The sequence below is a fragment of the Heterodontus francisci genome, chromosome 12, assembly GCF_036365525.1.
Source record: "Heterodontus francisci isolate sHetFra1 chromosome 12, sHetFra1.hap1, whole genome shotgun sequence".
NCBI lineage: Eukaryota > Metazoa > Chordata > Chondrichthyes > Heterodontiformes > Heterodontidae > Heterodontus > Heterodontus francisci.
This window is the reverse complement of record NC_090382.1, coordinates 109272484-109296962: the sequence shown is the minus strand read 5'-3', so window position 1 is coordinate 109296962 and position 24479 is coordinate 109272484. Positions and strand designations below refer to the sequence as shown.

Here is a 24479-nt window from a genome sequence, read left to right as displayed (position 1 = left end):
GCATTTGATTATTTTTACACGAGGATATCTCACTCATCAGGAACGTAACCCACAATGACTTATTTATTTATTCTTAAGAAACAGCTATTTTTTTTTAACTTTTAAAATTGTTAACTGTTAGTTTTGAATGCATGTGTGTGAAATGGGGAGTTGGGTTAAAATAAGAAGTTATAAGGTTTTTAGACATAGGTTTATCTTAATAGTGTTTAAGGTTTAGATTTTTAAATAAATATTTAATTTGTTATTGTCTAAAGATACCTAGTTTGGTCTTTTTTATTCTGGGGGTTACTAGAATGTTTAATTTGGCTGTTTTTCCGGGTGGGTGGGAAAACTTTAATAATATGCTGAAACCTGTGGAGTGATGGGACTGAATTGACAGTGCATTGCTCCCACCTCAGTTGTAACACCAGGCTGATTCCTGGGATGAATGGGTTGTCTTATGAGGAAAGTTTGAGCAGGTGGGCCTATACTCATTGGAGTTCAGAAGAATGTGAGGTGATCTTATTGAAACATAAGATTCTGAGGGGGCTTGACAGGGTAGATGCTGAGAGGATGTTTCTTCTCATGAGGAAATCTAGAACTCGGGGACAGTTTAAAAATTAGGGGTCTCCCATTTAAGATGGAGATGAGGAGGAATTTCTTCTCTCAGCGGGTCAGTAATCTTTGGAATTCTGTACCCCAGAGAGCAGTGGAGGCTGGGTCATTGAATATAATCAAGGCTGAGTTAGATTTATGATCTACATGGGAGTCAAAGATTACGGAGGGCCAGCAGAAAAGTGGAGTTAAGGCCACAACCAGATCAGCTATGATGTTATGAATGCTGGAGCAAGCTCGAGGGGCCGAATGACCTATTCCTGCTCCTATTTCTTATGTTCTTATCTCTTTCTTATGTTCAAATCATTCCGTGGTCTCAGCCCTCCCTATCCCTGTAACCTCCTCCAAACCAACAGCCCTCTGACATCTCTGTATTTCTCCAATTCTGGCCGCTTGTCCATTCCCACTTCCTCGACACCACCTGCAGCTGTGCCTTCTGTTCTGGAATTCCCTCTCTAAATCTCTCCACCTCTCTCTTCCTTTAAGGCCTCCTTAATATCTAAAAGTCTCTTGGTCCCCTGTCCTAATGCCTCCTTCTTTAGCTTGGTGCCAATTTTTTGTCTGATCACACTGCTGTGAGGCACACTGGGACAGAACCTTAGTTAGGCCACACTTAGAATATTGCGTGCAATTCTGGTCGCCACACTACCAGAAGGACGTGGAGGCTTTGGAGAGGGTACAGAGGAGGTTTACCAGGATGTTGCCTGATCTGGAGGGCATTAGCTATGAGGAGAGGTTGGAAAAACTCGGATTGTTTTCACTGGAACGACGGAGGTGGATGGGGCGACATGATAGAGGTTTACAAAGTTATGAGCGGCATGGACAGAGTGGATAGTCAGAAGCTTTTTCCTAGGTTCAAAGAGTCAGTTACTAGGGGACATAGGTTTAAGGTGCGAGGGGCAAAGTTTAGAGGGGATGTGCGATGCAAGTTTTTTACACAGAGGGTGGTGAGTGCCTGGAACTTGCTGCCAGGGGAGGTGGTGGAAGCAGATACGATAGCAACGTTTAAGAGACATCTTGACAAATACATGAATAGGAAGGGAATAGAGGGATATGGTCCCCGGAAGTGCAGAAGGTGTTAGTTTAGGCAGGCATCAAGATCAGCGCAGGCTTGGAGGGCCGAATAGCCTGTTCCTGTGCTGTACTGTTCTTTGTTTGTTTGTTATGTTAAAGGTGCTAAACAAATGCAAGTTATTTTTGTTGCAGTCCAGTATCATAACCACACGTCTGTGGTACTCAGAGTACGGGTAATGATTGAACAGCCAGTTTGGCTCATTGATAGGACCCGGAGTGGTCAAAAATTCACTTTCAACACTTGCGACCCGCGTAGAGTCAATGAACTTTTCTTTGCAGGCTGGCCGGAGTGAAGCCACGGTGGCACCAGATGAGACTGTGAGACTGAAGAGGGAACGAGAGGTGGTGGTCTTGCAACTGGTGGCTCTGAGGAGAGAAAAGGAGGAGGCAGAGAAGGACCTGAAGACAATGCACCAGAACTACAAAGCCGAGTTGGGGAATCAGAAACTCCAGGCTCTGCAGGTCAGTATTTAAAACAGGAACAGAGTTTGAGAAATTACATTTGAGAAAAACATAGATGCTTTCATGGGAAGCTAGATAAACGTATGAGGGTGAAAGGAATAGAAGTTTCTGCTGATGGGGTGAGATGATGTGACTTGTGGTCCCGCAAGGGTAGGTGTTGGGGCCTAAACTATTCCCCCGATTTATTAATGACTTTATTATTTATGGGATAGAAAGCCACATATCCAAGTTTGCCGATGACAATGAGCAGTATAGATGGAAGCGTAAAATTACAGATTATAGCAGATTATATACAAATTACAGATAGATTAAGAACATGGGCAAAACTGTGGCAAATGGATTTTAATGTAGACAAATGTGAGGTCATTCACCTTGGACTTCAAAAGGATAGAACTGGGTACGTCTAAATGGGGAAAAGCCACAAACAGAAACTAGGGGCTACAGGTACAGAAAATAATCAAAAAGGCTAATGGAATACCAGCCATTATATCTGGAGGACTAGAATACAAGGGGGTAGAAATCATCCAACAGCTATACAAAGCACTTTAGATTAGAGTAGAGTGCACCTGGAGTACTGTGAGCAGTTCTGAACACTACACCATAGGAAGGATATATTGGCCTTGGAGGGAGTGCAGCTTAGATTTACCAGAATGATACTGGACTCCAAGGGTTAAATTATGAGGAGAGATTACACAAACTATGGTTGTATTCCCTGGAATTTAGAAGTTAAGGGGTGATTTGATCAAAGTTTTCAAGATATTACGGGGAATATAATGAGAAACTATTTCTGCTGGTTGGGCTGTCGAGACTTGGGGATACAGCCTGAAAATTAAAGCCAGACCTTTCAGGAGTGAAATTAGGAAACACTGCTACACACAAAGGGTGGTAGAAGTTTGGAACTTTCTTCTGCAAATGGCAATTGATGCTGGATCAATTGTTAATTTTAAATCTGGAATTGATAGATTTTTGTTCAACAAAGGTATTACGGGATATGAAGCAAAAGATGTAAAGTTAGGTTGCAGACCAGCCATGATCTCAATGCAAGACGGAACAGATACAAGAGGCCAATTGGCCTCACTTGTTCCTGTGTTCCTATGAAGAGGGGTGGGAGGATGCTCTTGTGGAGCATAATCACTGGCATGGACCAATTAGACTGGATGACACGTTTCTGTGCTATAAATTACATGTAAATCAGTGTAAATTATTGCAGGGAACATAAGAAATAGGAGCAGGAGAAGGCCATTCGGCCCCTCGAGCTTGCTCCACCATCCAATAAGATCATGGCTGATCTGATTGTGGCCTTAACTGCCAACCCCTCAATAACCCTTGACTCCCTTGTAAATCCATCCAACTCAGCCTTGAATATATTTAATGACTCAGCCTCCACTGGGGAAGAGAATTCCAAACTCTAACGACCCTCTGAGAGAAGAAATTCCTCATCTTCATCTTAAATGGGAGACCCCTTAATTTGAAATGACAATCCCTAGTTCTAGATTTCCCCATTGCTGAGTGACTGATGTTGACCAGCTACCCTTGACGGCTGAAGCAGAAGGTGGAGTACAAAAGGAGTTAAAATTGGGGTACAGCTTGACTAGTTTTACATTTCCCCACGATTTTAGTCACCATTGAAATCAGCCTGGGTGAGACGTAAATCAAGCTGCCAACCCACTGAGATCCATTTTACACTATTGCTCATTGGCAAGATCAATCCCCCATCATCGCCTCCAACCCCACTAACCTGCCTTGAGTGCTGATGTTGACCAGGAAGGCAATTGTGATTGCAGGAGCAGAGGGACCTAGGTGTATATGTGCATAAATCATTGAAGGTGGCAGAACAGGTTGAGAGAGCAGTTAATAAAGCATACAGTATCCTGGGCTTTATTAATAGGGGCATAGAGTACAAGAGCAAGGAAGTTATATTGAACTTGTATAAGACACTAGTTCGTCCTCAGCTGGAGTATTGTGTCCAATTCTGGGAACCCCACTTGAGGAAAGACATGAGGGCATTGGAAAGAGTACAGAAAAGATTCACAAGAATGGTTCCAGAGATCAGGAATTTCAGTTATAAAGATAGATTGGAGAAGTTAGGACTGTTTTCCTTGGAGAAGGCTGAGAAGTGATTTGATAGAGGTGTTCAAAATCATGAGGGGTATAGACAGAGTAGATGGAGAGAAACCGTTCCCACTCATGAAAGGATCAAGAACGAGAGGGCACAGATTTAAAGTATTTGGTAAGAGAAGCAAAAGTGACATTTGGAAAACTTTTTCACGCAGCGAATGGTTAAGGTCTGGAATACGCTGCCCGAGACTGTGGTGGAGGCAGATTCAATTGAAGCATTCAAAAGGGAATTAGAGAGTTATATGAAAAGGAAGAATGTGCAGGGTTAAGGGGAGAAGGCAGGGGAATGGAACTGAGGGAGTTGCTCTTTCAGAGAGCCAGTGCGGACATGATGGGCTGAATGGCCTCCTTCTGCACTGTAACAATTCTGCGATTCTGTGATTATGTATAATTCTGCGAGCCGAGGATCAATTTTGCTCAAGCAGGGGCCGATTGAAGAATTGGGTGCAAAGGCTCCAGACTGATTTAAAGGAGAAAGGAAATCTTTGGCTCCTTTCACAGCGAACAATCCTCCGGTCATTTATTTAATTCCTGCTTAACACGTGGGTGACACAGGCAAGGGCACATTAATTACCCGTTCCTAGTTACCCCCTTGAGAAGATGGTGGTGAGCTACGTTCTTGAACTGCTGCAGGCCGTGTGGTGAAGATGCTTCCACAATGCTGTTAGGGAGGGAGTCCCAGGATTTTGACCAAGCGACAATGAAGGAATGGCTGATATGTGTCCAAGTTGGGATGGGGCTGTGTGATTTGGAGGGTGTTCTGACTAAGTAGTTGCTGTTATCCTTCTCAATGCGAGGGGGCTCAGATGAGGGAGATGCTGTTGAAGGAAACCTTTCTGAGTTGCTGCAGTGCATTCCATACAGTGCAGCCTCAGTGGAAGGGGTGGATATTGAGACTGGTGACAAGAGGCACCAATCAAGCCCTTTCCTGAATAAAGTTGAGGTTCCTGAGGGTTGTTGTATTTACACCCATCCCGGTAGAGTGGTCAGTATTCCATTACACTCCTGACTTGAGCCTTGTAGATGTTGCAGAGGCTCTTTGAGGGGTCAGGAGGTGAGCCACTTATCAGAGTACCCAACCACTGCCTTGCTCTTACGGCTACAGTGTAGATATGACCGGTCCAGATAAATGACCAGTCAGTCTGTTTTGATGGTGGTGGAGGGATGAATGTTCGCCCAGACATCAGGAGAAATTCCTTACTCTTCCTCCAGTGGTGGCATTGGATCTTTCACAACAACCTGAACTGACAAACTGGACCTCGGTTTAACATCTCAACCGAAAGTTATTGATGCAATTGTATCAAACTTTGATGTGGAAAATTAGGAAGAGTTGCTGGGTGATGTAGCTGTCAGTGTCCCTGTGCCCCATGCTGTTCCTTTTTTTTTTGAGATACAGCACTGAAACAGGCCCTTCGGCCCACCGAGTCTGTGCCGACCATCAACCACCCATTTATACTAATCCTACTGGAACCTGTCATAGCCGCTAAGCGCATTGCACTTTTGAACTACAAGAAAGCCCCCAGCGATTTAACATCCGCAGCACTTAAAGCAGCCAGAAGTACTGCACAAAGAACAGCTAGGCGTTGCGCAAACGACTACTGGCAACACCTATGCAGTCATATTCAGCTGGCCTCAGACACCGGAAACATCAGAGGAATGTATGATGGCATGAAGAGAGCTCTTGGGCCAACCATCAAGAAGATCACCCCCCTCAAATCTAAATCGGGGGACATAATCACTGACCAACGCAAACAGATGGACCGCTGGGTTGAGCACTACCTAGAACTGTACTCCAGGGAGAATGCTGTCACTGAGACTGCCCTCAATGCAGCCCAGCCTCTACCAGTCATGGATGAGCTGGACATACAGCCAACCAAATCGGAACTCAGTGATGCCATTGATTCCCTAGCCAGCGGAAAAGCCCCTGGGAAGGACAGCATTACCCCTGAAATAATCAAGAGTGCCAAGCCTGCTATACTCTCAGCACTACATGAACTGCTATGCCTGTGCTGGGACGAGGGAGCAGTACCCCAGGACATGCGCAATGCCAACATCATCACCCTCTATAAAAACAAAGGTGACCGCGGTGACTGCAACAACTACCGTGGAATCTCCCTGCTCAGCATAGTGGGGAAAGTCTTTGCTCGAGTCGCTCTGAACAGGCTCCAGAAGCTGGCCGAGCGCGTCTACCCTGAGGCACAGTGTGGCTTTCGTGCAGAGAGATCGACTATTGACATGCTGTTCTCCCTTCGTCAGATACAGGAGAAATGCCGTGAACAACAGATGCCCCTCTACATTGCTTTCATTGATCTCACCAAAGCCTTTGACCTCGTCAGCAGACGTGGTCTCTTCAGACTACTAGAAAAGATCGGATGTCCACCAAAGCTACTAAGTATCATCACCTCATTCCATGACAATATGAAAGGCACAATTCAACATGGTGGCTCCTCATCAGAGCCCTTTCCTATCCTGAGTGGTGTGAAACAGGGCTGTGTACTCGCACCCACACTTTTTGGGATTTTCTTCTCCCTGCTGCTTTCACATGCGTTCAAATCCTCTGAAGAAGGAATTTTCCTCCACACAAGATCAGGGGGCAGGTTGTTCAACCTTGCCCGTCTAAGAGCGAAGTCCAAAGTACGGAAAGTCCTCATCAGAGAACTCCTCTTTGCTGACGATGCTGCTTTAACATCTCACACTGAAGAATGCCTGCAGAGTCTCATTGACAGGTTTGCGTCTGCCTGCAATGAATTTGGCCTAACCATCAGCCTCAAGAAAACGAACATCATGGGGCAGGATGTCAGAAATGCTCCATCCATCAATATTGGCGACCACGCTCTGGAAGTGGTTCAAGAGTTCACCTACCTAGGCTCAACTATCACCAGTAACCTGTCTCTAGATGCAGAAATCAACAAGCGCATGGGTAAGGCTTCCACTGCTATGTCCAGACTGGCCAAGAGAGTGTGGGAAAATGGCGCACTGACACGGAACACAAAAGTCCGAGTGTATCAGGCCTGTGTCCTCAGTACCTTGCTCTACGGCAGCGAGGCCTGGACAACGTATGCCAGCCAAGAGCGACGTCTCAATTCATTCCATCTTCGCTGCCTTCGGAGAATACTTGGCATCAGGTGGCAGGACTATATCTCCAACACAGAAGTCCTTGAAGCGGCCAACACCCCCAGCTTATATACACTACTGAGTCAGCGGCGCTTGAGATGGCTTGGCCATGTGAGCCGCATGGAAGATGGCAGGATCCCCAAAGACACATTGTACAGCGAGCTCGCCACTGGTATCAGACCCACCGGCCGTCCATGTCTCCGTTATAAAGACGTCTGCAAACGCGACATGAAATCGTGTGACATTGATCACAAGTCGTGGGAGTCAGTTGCCAGCATTCGCCAGAGCTGGCGGGCAGCCATAAAGACAGGGCTAAATTGTGGCGAGTCGAAGAGACTTAGTAGTTGGCAGGAAAAAAGACAGAGGCGCAAGGGGAGAGCCAACTGTGCAACAGCCCCAACAAACAAATTTCTCTGCAGCACCTGTGGAAGAGCCTGTCACTCCAGAATTGGCCTTTATAGCCACTCCAGGCGCTGCTTCACAAACCACTGACCACCTCCAGGCGCGTATCCATTGTCTCTCGAGATAAGGAGGCCCAAAAGAAAAAGAAGAAGAACACTAATCCCATATTCCTACCACATCCCCACCTGTCCCTATATTTCCCTACCACCTACCTATACTAGGGGCAATTTATAATGGCCAATTTACCTATCAACCTGCAAGTCTTTTGGCTGTGGGAGGAAACCGGAGCACCCGGAGAAAACCCACGCAGACACAGGGAGAACTTGCAGACTCCACACAAGCAGTACCCAGAATTGAACCCGGGTCGCTGGAGCTGTGAGGCTGCGGTGCTAACCACTGTGCCACAGCAAAATAAAGCACAAGATATTTAGCAATTTTGAATCTGGAACAGCTTTTGTTATTAAAATTAAAAGGAAGCATTTTTTTGTCACCATCTCAAAGGTGCTTCGTGAATTTCGTGAGGCCTCTCAGTTGCAACTAAACGCATTGGAGAAACGCTATCGTAAGTTGCTGCAGGATGCAATTCAGGACGCTGTGTATCTCGCTGCCCAGAAACAGCAACTGGAATTAGGAAAGAAACACTTAAAGGAGGGTAAGTGACTGATACAGAAGGGGTTTGGAGTGAGGAGGACTGGAGTGAGGAGGTCTGGAATGAGGAGAACAGGAGTGAGGAGGATTGGTGCGAATAGGCTGGAATGAAAAAGAAGTGAGGAGGACTGGAGTGACTGGAGGAACATAACAAATGTTGACTGTTTCATCATTATTTGTATATTCTATTAACGGTGAAAATGGAGACGATCGTTATTTCCATTTTCTTTTCCCAAGTGGCCATTTTGAAGTCCAACCTAAACAGTGAGGATTGTTTGACTCTTTGTGGGGAGGGGCGGGAGGACTAAACCCGGACCTGTCTCTCACATGCATTTTCCAGCAGTGATAGCAAACAGGAATGAGACTCTTGGCCGGCGTCTCCAGCTCCTTACCCCAGAGACATGGAGACCAATTTGTAATTCTCCGAAACCCATTCAAATAAGATGAACCCTGCTCTGTGAGACCCCACTATTAATTTTCTTAACTGGCTGGGCCAGTGGACAAGTTTCCAAAGAGACGTTTGATTGTCCTAGAATTTCCAGTATGTCTGCTGAGACACTCCATCTTGAGTCATGGAGTCCTGAGCAACTTTGAACTGTTGGATGAGCGCCAATACTACTATCCCTAATGTTTGGGGTAAACTTAGCACAGACCAGGGACTGCACTCTGGAATGTTTGGCTCAAGATTAAGTGTAGATTAAGAAGCATTCAGAATCATACGGGGGTTTTGATGGAATAGAGAAACTGTTTCCATGTGCAGAAGGGTCAGTAACCAGAGGGTACAGATTTAAGGTAATTGGTAAAAGAGCAAGAGGTGAGATCTGGAGAATTTTTAACGCAGTTATGATCTGGAACGCACTGCCTGAAAGTGTGGTGGAAGCAGATTTAATAGTAACTTTCAAAAGGGAATTGGACAACTATCTGACGGAGAAAAATTTGCAGGACAATGGGGAAAGAGCAGATGGCGGGGGGATTGGGACTAATTGGATAGCTCTTTCAAAGAGCCGGAACAGGACTGAAGGGTCAAATGGCCTCTTTCTGCCCTGCATCATTCCATTGGGTAGCTATCCAACTAATCCCACTCCCCTGCTCTTTCCTTATAGCCCTGTAAATTTCTTCCTTTCAAGTGCTTTGGGACAAGTTAATTATTTTTAATATTTCATAAAACCTAGTAAACAGAGTTGTCAACAGGACCTAGGCTAGGTATTGTGTAAGTGTACCAACTGGGTAACAGGGCTTTAATCTCTGGAGATGAGTTCCCATTGAGCCCTAAGCTTGTTCAGTCCTGTTACAATGTCGTGACCATGCTTTATCTTCAATTGCAGTAATTGCTGAGCTGCGCGACCAGCTGTCTGTAAATCAGCAAGAAGAAATTCCTCACCAGCGAGAAGGGGAGACAGAGAGACAGACGTCAAGCTGGATTTCCCAAGCAGGGCAGATTGACTGATGGACAGTGCAGACACCTTGGGCTGCCTTATGATCGCTGTCTTCAAGCTTATGAAGGGTTATAAAAAGTTAAATCACAATAATTTGTTTCCATTGGCTGGAGCGACGGTAATGAGAAGATACAAATAAAAATAAAAGGGAAAGCATTCTATACATTCACCATTCTCGAGTACCATTGTTAAATCTTTGCACTGCCCGAAGTTTGCGACTGAAAACTTCTTGTTGTGACTATGTTAAAGGAATTGATGTTTATCTTATTTCTATCCTTTTGGATTTTGAGTACTTGTTTTAAATTCATGTGGGCATTGCTACCCATCCCTAATGTCTGGTGGTTTGTTGCAACAGAAAATGTGCTAGGCCACTTCAGATGGCAGTTAAGAGACAACCCAGTTGCCATGGGGACTGTTGCACAAATTTTGATAAAAAAAGGAAAATTGAAAGTTTAACTTAAAATTTTCAAAATTTAAGGGTTTTGATTCTTATTGTAAAAAATCCCTCACTGATTTTTCAGTCTGTTGGTTTGATGATTGTGAGGTCTTGATTTATCCTAAGTATCTTAAAATTTTTTAATTTAATACATTTTGTTCAGAACATATTGGCCCAGATTTTTCTGTAAAAATAACGGAGAGACTTATGGCACTCACCATTCAAGCACAAATGGTACAGCGACATCAGACCAGGGGAAGATACCAAAAGTTGCTGTCCATGTTGCACCATTCTGCTGTTAGCTTTGCAATGTCTGCCTCACCATTGAGATGCATTGAACAGCGTGAAGTTGCTGCACTTGGGCAGTAGACATAAACTAAACGTACCACTGAAAGTTAAGCCTTGTCCATTCCAGTTTAAGTACCCTTTTAACAGCGTGACGACTGTTAATGACTGTCAATCCATCTCTCTGGCACCAAAAATGAACAAGTACAAGTGTGGAGTTTCATTCCTTCAGGTATTAATTGTTGAAGGTTTTAAAAATGCAAAAAAAATTTTTTAAATCTTTTCCTTTCTCATTTCAATCAAATCTTTCTTTCCCTCTCTATGTCTCTTTCTGTACCTGATTTATTAACTTCACCCACTCTAATTTACATTTCCTTCTCAGTCTTTGTGCTGTTTATTTCACAATCCTTTAATCTAATTGGTTACTGAGATACCCAGCTATTTGCCTGCTTCACTCAGGTCCCAGATGCCCAGTTTCTCCTCATTGCCCCAGTATTAGTTCACACTTTCAGCAACTTGCCATGCAAAAAAAAATTTAAAAACCTAAAGTGCAGACAAGTCTAACTAATGACAAACACTGTTAAGATGACTTTTAAAGTCTGGGTTGTTTTATTTTGTATCCCTAAACATGCAGGAAACCTGTAAAGAATTGCAAGGTAAAATATTTCATATCATTTATATTTGGGGCTACTAACAAAATGCCCATTTTCGAACATTGTTCAGCAAAAGTATTGAGGCTGATGCAATGAAATTATTCTCATGCTGAATAAGTGATTTTAACCACACTTGGCTGAGCATTGTATCTAATTAATCGCTCCACCGTTGGCAGCGATTCCTTCAGCTGCCTGGGCCCTAAGCTCTGGAATTCCCCTCCTAAACCTCTCCAACTCTTTTTCTTCAAGACATTCCTTAAAACCTACCTCTTTGACCAAGCTTTTGCCCATCTTCCCTAATATTGCCTTATGTGGCTTGATGTCTAGGTCTTCTTTATAACAATCCTGTGAAGAACCTTGGGACATTTTATTACATTCAGGTGCTATATAAACATAAGCTGTTGTTGATGGGGTAGATAGAAACTATTTACTCTGGTGGGAAAAGTCCAGGTAAATGGAACCAAGATATGGACCAGCCAGGATCTAACTGAATAGTAGAACAGGCTTGAGAAGCTGAATAGCCTACTCCTGTTACTTACAGGAAAGAAACAGGCCATTTGGCCCAAGGTTCATGCCAGTGTTTATGCTGCACATGAGCCTCCTCCCACCCATCTAAACTAATCCCATCAGCATATGTTTATCGAGCTTCCCCTTAAGTGCATCTATATTATTCACCTCAATTACTCCCTGTGGTAGTGAGTTCCACATTCTAACCACTCTGGGTAAAGAAGTTTCTCCTGAATTCCCCATCAGATTTATGAATATCTTATATTTATGGTCCATAGTTCTGTTCTCACCCTAAACATCTACTCTACATTTGCCCTGTCGAACCTATTCATAATGTTAACGACCTCTATCAGGTCACCCCTCAGTCTTCACTTTTCTAAAAAGGGCCCCAGCCTGTTCCTATGTTTCCAATGCCAGCAATATCTAGTGCCTTCAACAAAAATGAGATTGGGGTGACAGGGGAGAGAAAAAAAGCTTAATCCCACCCAAAGCGTAGAAACCTTCCACTGGGATCAATGGTCTTTTTAAAAATTCTTTCATGAGATGTGGGCGTCAGGCCAGCATTTATTGCCCATCACTAATGGCCCTCGGCAACTGAATGGCTTCCTAGGCCATTTCAGAGGGAAGTTAAGAGTCAACCACGCTGCTGTGGGTCTGGAGTCACATGCAGGTGAGACCAGGTAAGGAAGACAGACTTCCTTCCCTCAGGGACATTAGTGAACCAGATGGGTTTGTACAATAATTAATGATAGTTTCATGGCACCATTAGAGACCAGCTTTCAATTCAAGACAAGGTCTTAAATGCAATCTTAAATAATACATAGAATACAAAAGCAAGGACATTAGGGTGAACCTTTATAAAACACCAGTGCGGCCTCAACAGGAATACTGTGCCCAATGCAGCACACTTTCGCATGGATGTGAAGGTTTTGTGAGGTAATGCATTTTGGAAGGTCTAATGCAGGTGGGAAGTTTACAGTAAATGGCAGAACCCTTAGGAGTATTGACAGGCAGAGAGATCTGGGCGTACAGGTCCACAGGTCACTGAAAGTGGCAATGCAGGTGGATAAGGTAGTCAAGAAGGCATACGGCATGCTTGCCTTCATTGGTCGGGGCATAGAGTATAAAAATTGGCAAGTCATGTTGCAGCTGCACAGAACCTTAGTTAGGCCACACTTAGAATATTGCGTGCAATTCTGGTCGCCACACTACCAGAAGGACGTGGAGGCTTTGGAGAGGGTACAGAGGAGGTTTACCAGGATGTTGCCTGATCTGGAGGGCATTAGCTATGAGGAGAGGTTGGAAAAACTCGGATTGTTTTCACTGGAACGACGGAGGTGGAGGGGTGACATGATAGAGGTTTACAAAGTTATGAGCGGCATGGACAGAGTGGATAGTCAGAAGCTTTTTCCCAGGGTGGAAACGTCAGTTACTAGGGGACATAGGTTTAAGGTGCGAGGGGCAAAGTTTAGAGGGGATGTGCGAGGCAAGTTTTTTTTTTACACTGAGGGTGGCGAGTGCCTGGAACTTGCTGCCAGGGGAGGTGGTGGAAGCAGATACGATAGCGACGTTTAAGAGACATCTTGACAAATATATGAATAGGAAGGGAAGAGAGGGATATGGGCCCCGGAAGTGCAGAAGGTGTTAGTTTCAGCAGGCATCAAGATCGGCGCAGGCTTGGTGGGCCGAATGGCCTGTTCATGTGCTGTTCTTTGTTTTAGAGGGCATGCAGAAAAGATTTACAAGAATGGTTCCAGGGATGAGGGACGTCAGTTATGCAGATTGGAGAGGCTGGGGTTGATCTCCTTAGAGAAAGCTGAGAGGAGATTTGATGGAGGTGCTCAAAATCATGAGGGATCTAGACAGAGTAGATAGGGAGAAACGATTCCCATTGGCTGAAGGCTCGAGAACCACAGGACACCGATTTAAGGCGAATGGCAAAAGAGCCAACTGCGACATATGGAAAAATATGTTTACACAACCAGTGGTTAGGATCTGGAATGCACTGCCTGATAGTGTGGTAGAGGCAGATACAATTGTGGCTTTTAAAACGGAATTGCAAATGTACCCGAAACGAAAAATTTTGCAGGGCTTCGGGGAAAGGGTAGCGGAGTGGGACTTGCTCTTGCAGAGGGCCGGTACGGACACAACCAGCCTCCTTCTGTGCTGTAACCAATCTATGATTACCAAATCTACCAGCCTTTCACATGTCCTCAAGCACAGAAGAGCAGGTCAGCTTGAGATTCTCTCTGGTCACAGCTCAGTTCAGGAATCGTTATTTAAATAACGTTGGACCAAGTCTTGAGAAATAGCTTTATAAAATATCTTTACTTTATATAACATAACTTATAATGATTATGTATACATTGTGGTGATAGTACAGACACTTCCAGAATTCCAGAGTTACATTTCTTCTTAAAAAATATAAAAGTCCAATGCACTTTCCTTTTTTAAAAAAAAATTACATTTGCCTCTGTTGTCATTGAAAATCTTAATATAAAAAGGATTGGAAATATACTGTCGACATCTGCTAAGTTGGGCCTGTTCTCTTTTTCCAGTTTAAAAAAAAATTACAAACTTAAAGTATTTGGGCAATAAACTGTGGTCAAAAAAGGCACCCAGCTTCCCAATAGCTGGATACTGGGCCCTAATAGCTAGTCCTGACAGATTTCTACCGCATAATCAGGTAGTTCCTGTGTATCGTGCAGGTTACACCGGAATTTGTGTTAATCTTCCAGTCAGGAGCTCACAATATAATTTCCTGATCATCTCATTAACTTAAATCAAAACATAAACCAAATGGAGATGAGTATTAAAAACTGAAAAATGTGCATTTTCTTAATGCAAGTCATTCTGATGCCATAGTATACAAAAGGTACAGAAAATTTATTGTAGATCTCTGAGGAAATTTTGTTTAAAAACTAGAGAAAATTGTCATCGAGTCCTACTGCAGCTAAATTTTTTAACTGCAAATTTACAGTCCATTCAAAACTGGCAGAAATTCAGGAAATCCGTGTGAGCTGCATTTTCGTATGGGACCATGTTAATAAGCAGCCGTTTTGGCACAAGTTTTGTGCAGTCAGCCTAAAATAGAGGAAATCTGGATGTAACACAAACACTGGAGTAAGTCACTTACACTCAAATTTCCTCCATCTTTTAAATCAGCATTACGCCACTGCATCAGTGGAAGTCTTCAGTAAATTCTGGGCCAACACAACGTATAACATTTACAGCCACAGAAACCCAGAGACTGTTCCCAACAGCATATTTTAAAACCAAATAGGTTAGGCGCTGAAGCTAATTAAATATCACTTTCTGCACCCAAACCAGTTGGCTTGACAAGACCTGAATTTATCTAGCATTCTCGTCATTCTCATCCACAGTAACGGTACTCTACTAAGGGCCAGGAGGGAAGTGATGGCCTAGTCCCTCTCATCTGCTGGTCTGAGAGATCTGGGTGTCCGTCCGCATTTCTGGGGCATTCCTGAACTGGGATTTAGGAAAGGGGAAGTGGAAGTTAATTAATTGAATATATATTAATTCATTGTGGTTCTCTAGTGTGACCCTCAAGGAAGCCTCTGCTTGTGATTCTTAAAACTTTAGCAGTTGTCTTCAGTCAGTAAACAAATATTTGTCCTCTTCTCAAGCACAGCAGTGTTCAGGAAAAGAGGCTATAAAAAAAAAGCAAAGAGAATCTCTTTGCATTAGTCAATACACGTTCCCCAATTCAGAATCCACCAGTTAGACTGCAAATTCCATCCATTTCCTACAACAACTCTATCTAATAAAGCAAAAAAATTAAAATGTGCAAAGTTTATGAAAAACTTGAAACTGGTATCCAAGAAACCTATACAAAATGACAAAAAAAAAGAACTTTTTTTTTAAAAAAAAGTACCTTTGTATTTGGTTTTGGTGAATTCTGGAGGAAAGGCACGGGATGCTGAAATGCAACGTTTTCAATTTTGGTCACCCGTTATTCCCAAGTCCTGTACAGTGTAGTTAGACACAAAGTAAAGCTTCCCCTCACCCCAGCACAACCCCCAAGGAAACAGAGATGCAATTTCCTTCCCCCTCCCACAAATACCATCCTGCAGTCTGTTCCAAGAAGCAACATTGCCACTATTAGCTCACCACCTTGAAGGGGCAGTTTGGAAACTGTGGAATCCCTGCAGCTGACCAGACAAAAGGAAGCTCCTGTTCACTGTAACATCAGCTGCATTTCAAGAGCTCCCACCAAGTGAAAGGCAGGTGTGTAAACCCATCACACCACCAGCTTCCTTACAATTTTAAATTTCTGGCATGCGAATGAAAAAAATTAGGTATAAGGCATGCATTGATACATGTACATTATTGCAATTTTAATATACAAAGCTGCTATTGCAGCTTTTAAAGGGCCAAAGCATTCCCTGCTCCAGCCTGTTAAAGGGTTAAAGCAGACATTTAACCCTGAATATTGAAAGAACTTTTAAAATAATTTCCTCTTCGGAAAAAAGCCATATAAATATTTCCTCTACATTTCTAATGCTCGCTAATACAATGTAACATTAAGTTACAGCATTTTCACACTTTTAAATAGCCATATTGCGTATTGCGGAAAAAATACACACTGGATTAAGGAATTTTTGAGCAAGTTCATCTATAATATGTAAACATAGACAGCTCACTCCAGATGCTCACTTAACTTTTGAAGTATCACAGGGCGTCTGCATCTATGGTGAACAATGACGGTAACACAGCGAGGGACTGTGCCTTGGAATAATCTCTTTGTAATATAAAAAAACTGCTGGAAATGCCCATGTCAGTCAGCACCTTAAAATAAAATGACTTAATTTTTGCTAATTTTCTTGGTTTTTATCTTGAAGGGCAACAAATTCACGGCTACAAGCAGCCCTCTGGCAATCTGACATCAGAGAGGCCAGGGTGAGAGATATCACACGAGGGAGTGCTTCACACCGCATCTAACCCGACCAAGTGGCCATTCTTCATGGGAAGGCTCTAGCATTGGTTGACCAATCAACCTTGGAGAGCATAACAACACCTGAACACAATCAGCCTCACAGAAGTGAGGTATGCAGCAATGCCGCCTGACCCCAGGGATCACCACCAGATGGAAGGTGGGCTCTTCGATTGCTAGTCATGGATAGTCTGGGTGGAAAAGTGTCATGGTGTCCAGCAGCGAAGGGGGAGCAAGAGGCAGCCAACATCTGGAGGGGTGAGGTGAAGGGGAAGGGCAGTGCTCACAACAGCCCCTACTGCGTTGGAACTGAGACAACATTCCAGCGACATCCGAACTTCCCTAGTTTGTGAGCAGAAAATTGAGAAGCCCCTCTTGACTGATGCCAATGGAACTCAACCCAAACTTGTTAAAGGGGAAGTTAGAAAGAAGACGACAATGACTGGATGAGGAATGGATCAACCAAGTATTTACACAGCTACAGACATAGAGGGCATGACAGGTTACTTGACATAAGCTCAATCTGAATGCATTCTGATGAGAGGTTGTGCTCGCAGTGTTAAATTTTGCATCCTCTTCCAGACAAAAACTTATCTATTGCACAATTCTAGCCTTACTCCTGCTTTCAGTTGGCCAGCCAGAGAATCAGTGGGGAAATCGAGTAGCAATGCTGTCTAGGAAAGGCACTGTTCCATAATAACTGCTGTGACTAACCTTGCTCTCAGGTTAGTATATTACAATAGTCACTACACTTCAGAGAAGTCAGCTGTGCCTCAGTGGGTATCTCTGAGTGGCAACACGGAAATAAAGACAGCTTCAGATATTGAGTCAGCACAATGAAAGAAAGAGAGAGAGAAGAGAATCTCAGGAAAGCTGAAGCTGGTCCTGAGATTTGACGTTAACATGAAAAACAAGTTATCTGAATAGGAGAGGGCGTAACCTTAAAATTAGACCCAGGTCATTCAAGAGGAAAATTTGGAAGCACTTTCTCCACACAAAGGGGAACAGCAATGTGGAACTATCTCCCCCAAAAGCTGCTAGAAATTGGAGTTTTAAAGACTGATGCATTCTTATTAGGTAAGGTGATTGAGGAACATGGAGCAAAGTTGGGTGAATGGGCTTGGAGCCGGCTCGAGAGGCTGAATGGCCTACTCCTGTGCCTAGGAGAACTGATTTTTTTTCCTATCGAATAAGCTAATTAATAAAAAGACAAAAGGAAAGTTCAGGGAGCGTTTTGTTCAAGTGTTCCCTTGCTTTAATTTTCTGACTGCAGAAAAACCAAGTGACAGTTTGGCTCCCCAGGATTTTGGGGGAGGTTGGCTCTGAATTATTAAAGCCAGCCAAGAACCACACAGCCCCCACTTCATTTAATAAAAACTGTTTTACGCGAGTGACATTAACAGAGAGCCCAAGCGGTGAGGTAGACTGGAGTCAGTCGAGGACAGAGGTATTTAAATTTAAAGCAAAATGGGCAGAGAGCAGCCTTAACTAACCATAGACTTTTCCTCCCTTGTTAGCCACTGTATGGTTACTTCAAACCCATCTAAAGTAGCAATTATTCCCTCCCAACTTCCAAAATATTATTGTAAGATCCAGAATTGAGTTCCAAAGCACTGGGACATCACCACAGTGGCAGATAGGGGTGACCAACTCTAATTGTACGTTACCCTGGAGATTTCAGCACAGGTCCTCCTGCCTGTAACTACTCCCCAACTGCCACTGGTCGCCCAACATGTCCATCTTCTCGATGCCCCGCCTTCCCACAGGCAAACTGTAAGCGAACAGATTCTCTGTCACCAGATTGGATGATTCTTGGGACCAACTAAATTGAAAACAAATGAAGGGAAAACGATATTTGTTTAAAAAGTGTCTCCTATGCCTTTTTTGTTAAATCGCAGCAGTGTCCTGGAGATTAATGTTTATAACTCCTGGAGACTCCAGGCCAATCTAGGAGGGTTGGCAACCCTCGATGCAGAGAGTGGAAGAGGGATGAAGGAAATTAAGAAGCAGTGGATTTAAGGCCACAGTAGTAAGAATGTGAAGAGGCAAAAAGCAGCCATCTGATTGGTTGGGTCTGAGGTTTCCCAACACATATCCCGTATGAAGGTTAAGACGTTATAGGGTATCAGCCCAGTCTGACTGTCCTGTTACTCCCATCCTCACCTCAGTGATGTTGAGGGCCTCAGGAAGCGAGGTAGACTGACTGACTCTGGTTGGAGTCAGAGTTCAGAAAACCTATAAAACAAAATAAAATGTGGGTGGGATGTAGAGGAGTCAATTTCAACCCAAGCAAACAGTACAAACCTATTAATCAGTATTATCTAACTCGATAGTAAAGACGAACAGCAATGCAGATCAGCCCCACTGCTACAAAGAATAAGGGGGTGAGCTGGAGGTTAAATAAGAGGACGGAGAGAGCAGCATTAATCAACATGGAGCAAGAAATTACAAAGAGCCTGGTGATGTTGCTGTCATACTTCATGACGACAGACATCAGCAACCCGTTCAGGGCTTGGGTGACGATTATCACAGCCACCCAGATTGAATAGCCTTTGAAGAAGCTGGTGGCAGGGGAGCTGGCAGCGTGTGTGATGGAATTAACAATGACCCCGAATGTATACAGGAACAGGTTCTGCAGGCTGAGGGGCAGTGGCTGGGACTTCAGCGTGCGCTCGGTGTATGCGGCAGAGAGGCCGGATATCGAGCAGTAGGCGACCATGGCGAGTGCGCCCAGCGGCGTGATGTACGGGCGAGTGTGTGCCACCAGTTCCTCCTCCCCTGGCTGGCCACGCATAGCATCGGTGTGGCAAGCCCCAGCTGCCATCAGTAGGAAGAGTGCCAGCCACTTGCGTGCGGGCAGCCACTGGCGCAGGAGGAGGCTGTAGAAGGCGGCAGTGGCAGCAATCTTGAGATTGCTCAGCACCTGGAAGGTCACGGGGTCCATGTGGTGCTGCATGTGGACGACAAGGTTGTTGTTGATGGCGTAAAGGGCTGCGGGCACGGCGAAAGGGAGGGCTGCACGGAAGGAGATGGTGCTGCAGCTGGCGAACGAACCACGGGCTTGAGCCAGGAGTAACATGGAAGACACGGAGAGTTTCACCAGCTCGACCAATACCACGACAGAGGTGGAACTGAAGGGCACCCTCCCGTCCACCTTGCACAGGCCAATCAAGGGGGCATGCGAGCCGTACATAATCACAGAAAACAGCAGCACGAACCCCCAGCCCAACTGGACCCTCATCCGACCCTTCGCAGGTGACAAGCCAAAAGTACCAGAATCTTCTACAGTGTCCATTTCTTTCCTGAAGCGGCTCACTGAATCTGAGTTCATTTAAGCAAAAAAAAGTGCCGGCTGATTAGGTGCGAGGCCAGGAAAGAGATGCTGGGGCGGTCAGGGTAGGGACAGAAAAGCTAGAAGGCAATTGTGCATTTGCAAGCACCTGTCTTTCAGATTCATTCAAAGCTTCAAGTTACAGCCAGTCAAGCTTTAGCATGGCATTTACGCCAGTAATTTCAAAGGTCCATTGTACTCCAAGCGCGAGTCAGATTGTTCTGCAGTTCCCCCCCCTCCCCGGCACTTGGGGCAGAGCGAACTAGATCCCAGGCTGCAGCAATGGGGAGACGCTCCTTATTTTGGTCCTTTCTTCATGGAGCTCAGGTAGTCTTTGACTGTGTTTTCTACATTGGGGATGTTATAATTTTGAGCTGCGTAGATCCCAGTGGCTGTCCCCACCAGCACGCCCAGAACGGCAGAGGCTCGTAGCTTGGCCACAACGTATCCTGCCAGGAACCCCTTCAGGAACGGCGAAGCCAACAGGGAGCCACCCTGGAACAGAAGCAAATTCAATCAGCTTTAGCAGTTTGCCGACATCTGATCTTTGATCCAGAGTCCGCTCCAGCACCAGGAACGCCTACTTCCATCTTCGGAATATCACCCATCTCCGACCCTGCCTCAGCTTAGCTGCTGCTGAAACCCTCATCCATGCCCTTTGTTACCTCTAGCTCGACTATTCCAATTCTCTCCTGACTGGTCTCCCACCTCGCACACTCTGTAAACTTCAGCTCATCCAAAAACCTGCTGCCTATATCTTAGCTCTGGAATTCCCTCCCGAAACCTCTCAACCTCTCCCTCCTCCTGTAAGATGGCCCTTAAAACCTACCTGACTGACTGACCAAGCTTTTGCTCGCCTGTCCTGATAGGACATGTCAGTCCTAACCCCTTCAAAAAGATGCATAATATCTGCCTTTCAAAGGCGTGACTTATAACTCAGGGAAAGCAACTTTTACATAAAGGACATTATTGCAGAATACATTTATTTTTAGGGGCATTGAATTCAAAAGCAGTGAAATTGCATTAAACTTAAGTGTGTCCTGAGTACTGTGCAAAGTTCTGGTCTCAACATTACAAAAAGGACACAGAAGCACTTGAGAAACTGCAAAAAAATATTTACAAGGATGGTACCAGAACAGAGTGATTACAGCAATCAGGAAAGATTGAACAGGTTGGGTTTTCCTTTAGAAAAGAGAAGTGACTGATAGAGGTCTTTAAAATTGCGAATTAATTCGAAAGGGTAGATGTGGAGAGAATGTTTCCACTTTTGGACAAATTCAAAATTAGGGGTCATAAATACAAAATAGTCACTAAAAAATTAAATAGGGAAATTATGATTTATTTTAACTCACTATCACACAGTCAGCAGTTGAGGCAAAAATAGATCAGATGCTCTCAAAAGGAAACTAGATGAGTACATGAGAGAAAAGTGAATAGGAAGATTTGCTTAAAGGCTGAGATAAGGTAGATGGAATGAGACACCAACACAGACCCGTTGGGCCGAATGGCCTGTTGCTGTGCTGTATATTCTATGTAATGCATAGAATCATGATACGAAACAGAAAAGGTCATCTGTCCCATCATACCTGTGCTGGCTCTTTGAAATCTCACTCCCCTGCTCTTTCCCCATAGCTCTGCAAATGTTTTGCATTCATCCAATTCCCCTTTGAAAGTTAATATTGAATCTGCTTCCAATACCCTTTCAGGCAGTGCATTCCAGATCTCAGCAAAGCACTGTGTAAAAAAAAAAGTATTCCCTCATTTGCCTCAGATTTTTTTGCCAATCACCTAAAATGTGTGTCCTCTGGTTAATGACCTTTCTTCCCTTGGAAACAGTTTGTCCTTATTTACTCTATCAAAACCATTCAGGATTGTTAACACCTCTATTGAATCTCCCCTTAATGTCTCTGCTCTAAGGAGAATAATCACAGCTTCTCCAATTTCTCCACGTAGGTGACATCACTCATCCCTGATACCATTCTAGCAAATCTCTCTTCCACCACCTTGCCATCCTTCCGAAAGAGTGGAGAGCAGAACTGAACACAGTACTCCAGCTGAGGTCTACCCTGTGATTATAAAGGTTTAGTGTACCTTCCTTGCTTTTGTGCTCTATCTCTTTATTTATAAAGTCATAAGAACGTAAGAACTAGGATCAGGAGTAGGCAATCCAGCCCCTCGAGCCTGCTCCGCCATTCAATACGATCATGGCTGATCTCATCTCGGCCTCAACTCCACTTTCCTGCCCGTTCTCCATAACTCTTCAACCCATTACTAATTAAAAATCTGTCCATCTCCTCCTTAAATTTACTCAATATCCCGGCATCCACCGCACTCTGGGAGTGAATTCTACAGACTCACAACCCTTTGAGAAATAATTTCTCCTCATCTGTTTTTTATCTGCTACCCCTTATCCTAAGTCATAGATCCTGCATGTTTTTAAAACAGCCTTCCCAACGTGACATACCACCTTCAAAGATCTGTGTACACTTCCAGATCCCTGTTCCCCCTCCCCTTTAAAATTCTATCACTTAGTTCATATTTCCTCACATTCTTCTGAACAAAATACATCACTTTACACTTCTCTGTGTTGAATTTCACCTGCTCTAAGGATCAACTGTTATGTACTACATAATTAAATTCAACCACTGCTTGTTAATAAGCACCTGTGAACAAGAAACTTCTCGATCTATTCACATGAGGCTGAAAGGACTTATTTCACTGCAGCTCTTTTGATACTCACATTGGGCAGTCCCATTTGCACCTCTTCCTCCACCTTCCGCTGGATGTTCTCTAGTTGACCCTTCAACTGTGCAAGGTCCTTCAGCTTTCCTAGTGTATCCTGCAGCAAGAACATCTTAATGTTATCGGAAAAGACCCAGTAAGAATGTAAAACACAGAATTCAGCAACCACTTGGTTAAGCCTCCAGGGTGGGGGTAGAAAGCAGAATGTCAAGTGTCACTATCTGTTCATGCTGATCTATACAAGGATGATACACAGAGTATAAAGAAGATGGGTGCCTACAGCAGCAGAAATTGAGATTTGACAAAATTAGTTGCATTCGGGGACTTGACTTAATGGTGATGTTGGCAAGAGATGCATTTAGCACATTGGCATTAAATATCTGAACACAGGACCTCTGCTGTCCACCTGGCTAGTCACACACCAGCTGTCACATGCTGAGAGATGGTTGGTAACCGGCTGTGTGAAATTAACCAGGAGCTTTTAAGTACAATGGGAGATTTTTTTGTTATAATGCAGGTCTCGGGGTGATATGATGAAAGTGCATGAAAGGATGGGACAGGGCAGGTAGAAGCAGACAGTTTCTAGCCATGCATAATGAGTTTAAATGGTTTGGTACAGAGGGCAGGTGAACCCTCTTTACACAGAGAGTTGTAAGGCTGTGGAATTTACTTCCAAGGATTGTGGTTGAGGCAGAAACTACAGGTGGATGAAGGGATATGGGAACATGTAAATATGATGAGGGAGATTTGTTCTCATTGAGGAAAATGCCAACACTGACTGGTTGGGCCAAATGGCCTGTTTGTGTTGGAACTTCAACGTAATAATTGTGATATTAAGCATACAGGTCAACAGGTAAGGCAACATTTTGGTCAGGTAACTAGTTGACCAATGTTGTTGCGACAAAAGGGTTATGCTCTCTGGATAGTGAGGTACATACCGGTGTTGAAGTATTGGTGCACTTGGTTTAGGAATTTGCCAACACATGCTGTGCTGTCGCTCGGATTCCAGAGAAATAAAAATACCTTGCATTTATCCAAAGTACAATTTCAAATTTGTGGATGACACAAATTGGGGGCTATTGCTAAAACTGAGAAAATATAAGACAACATTAATAAAGTTGCAGAATGGGTGTGTAACTGGCAAATAAATTTCAATATAGATTTAAGTGTAGGTAGTACATTTTGGTAGGAAGAATAAGGAAGTCACATACTGATTCGAAAATAAGAGTCTAAATCAGGTAGAGAGCACAGGGACCGAGGGATTACAGATACACAAATCTCTAAAAGTACTAACAATGGCTAACATGGCCATGAAGAAAGAAAACCAAGCAGGGGCTCATTTCCAGAAGGATAGAATTGAAAAATAGAGAAGTTATTTTAAACTTGTGTAGAACCTTGGTTTGACCACCCTTGGAATACTGTGAACAGTGCTGACCTTCCATCTTTAAAAAGGAGGTAAAGGTACTGGAAAACGTGCACAAAGCATTCACAAAAATAACTGAACAGAGAGGTTATACCCATCAGGGAATATTGAACAGGCTCGGTTCTCGGTCTTTAAGAATATGAAAAACACTGACAGGGTGTAGAAGATGTTTCCACTTGTGGGAGAGTGCAAAACTAAAAAATATACAAGAGTCACTAATAAATCCAATAGAGAATTTCAGGAGAAACTTCTTTCCCTAAGAATGGCGAGAATGTGAAACCCGCTGTCACAGGGAAACAA

At 44.0% G+C, this 24479-nt stretch overlaps 3 protein-coding genes across 4 annotated transcripts in view; 1 reads left to right on the top strand and 2 right to left on the bottom strand.

Annotated features, from left to right (window-relative positions):
* Positions 1-10017, top strand: part of si:dkey-201i24.3 (kinesin-like protein KIF15-B) — a 73220-nt gene extending 63203 nt beyond the window's left edge. For both annotated transcript variants that reach the window (XM_068044070.1, XM_068044071.1), the window contains exons 16-18: positions 1948-2130; positions 8266-8416; positions 9738-10017. In XM_068044070.1, the coding sequence (XP_067900171.1) occupies positions 1948-2130; positions 8266-8416; positions 9738-9859 (456 nt within the window). In that variant the 3' untranslated portion in view covers positions 9860-10017. The remainder of the gene's footprint in view (positions 1-1947; positions 2131-8265; positions 8417-9737) is intronic.
* Positions 10018-14038: 4021 nt separating this feature from the next.
* slc35a4 (solute carrier family 35 member A4) lies at positions 14039-20017 on the bottom strand. The gene has a single exon (XM_068044068.1). It carries the CDS (start codon positions 20012-20014, stop codon positions 19001-19003), a length of 1014 nt encoding a protein of 337 aa, XP_067900169.1. The 5' UTR covers positions 20015-20017; the 3' UTR covers positions 14039-19000.
* Positions 20018-20297: 280 nt separating this feature from the next.
* Positions 20298-22868, bottom strand: LOC137376064 (uncharacterized protein LOC101885612 homolog). The gene is made up of 2 exons (XM_068044069.1): positions 22755-22868; positions 20298-20509 (listed from the first exon to the last, which is right to left on the bottom strand). Exons 1-2 carry the CDS (start codon positions 22866-22868, stop codon positions 20312-20314), a joined length of 312 nt encoding a protein of 103 aa, XP_067900170.1. The 3' UTR covers positions 20298-20311.
* Between the last annotated feature and the right edge of the window lie 1611 nt (positions 22869-24479).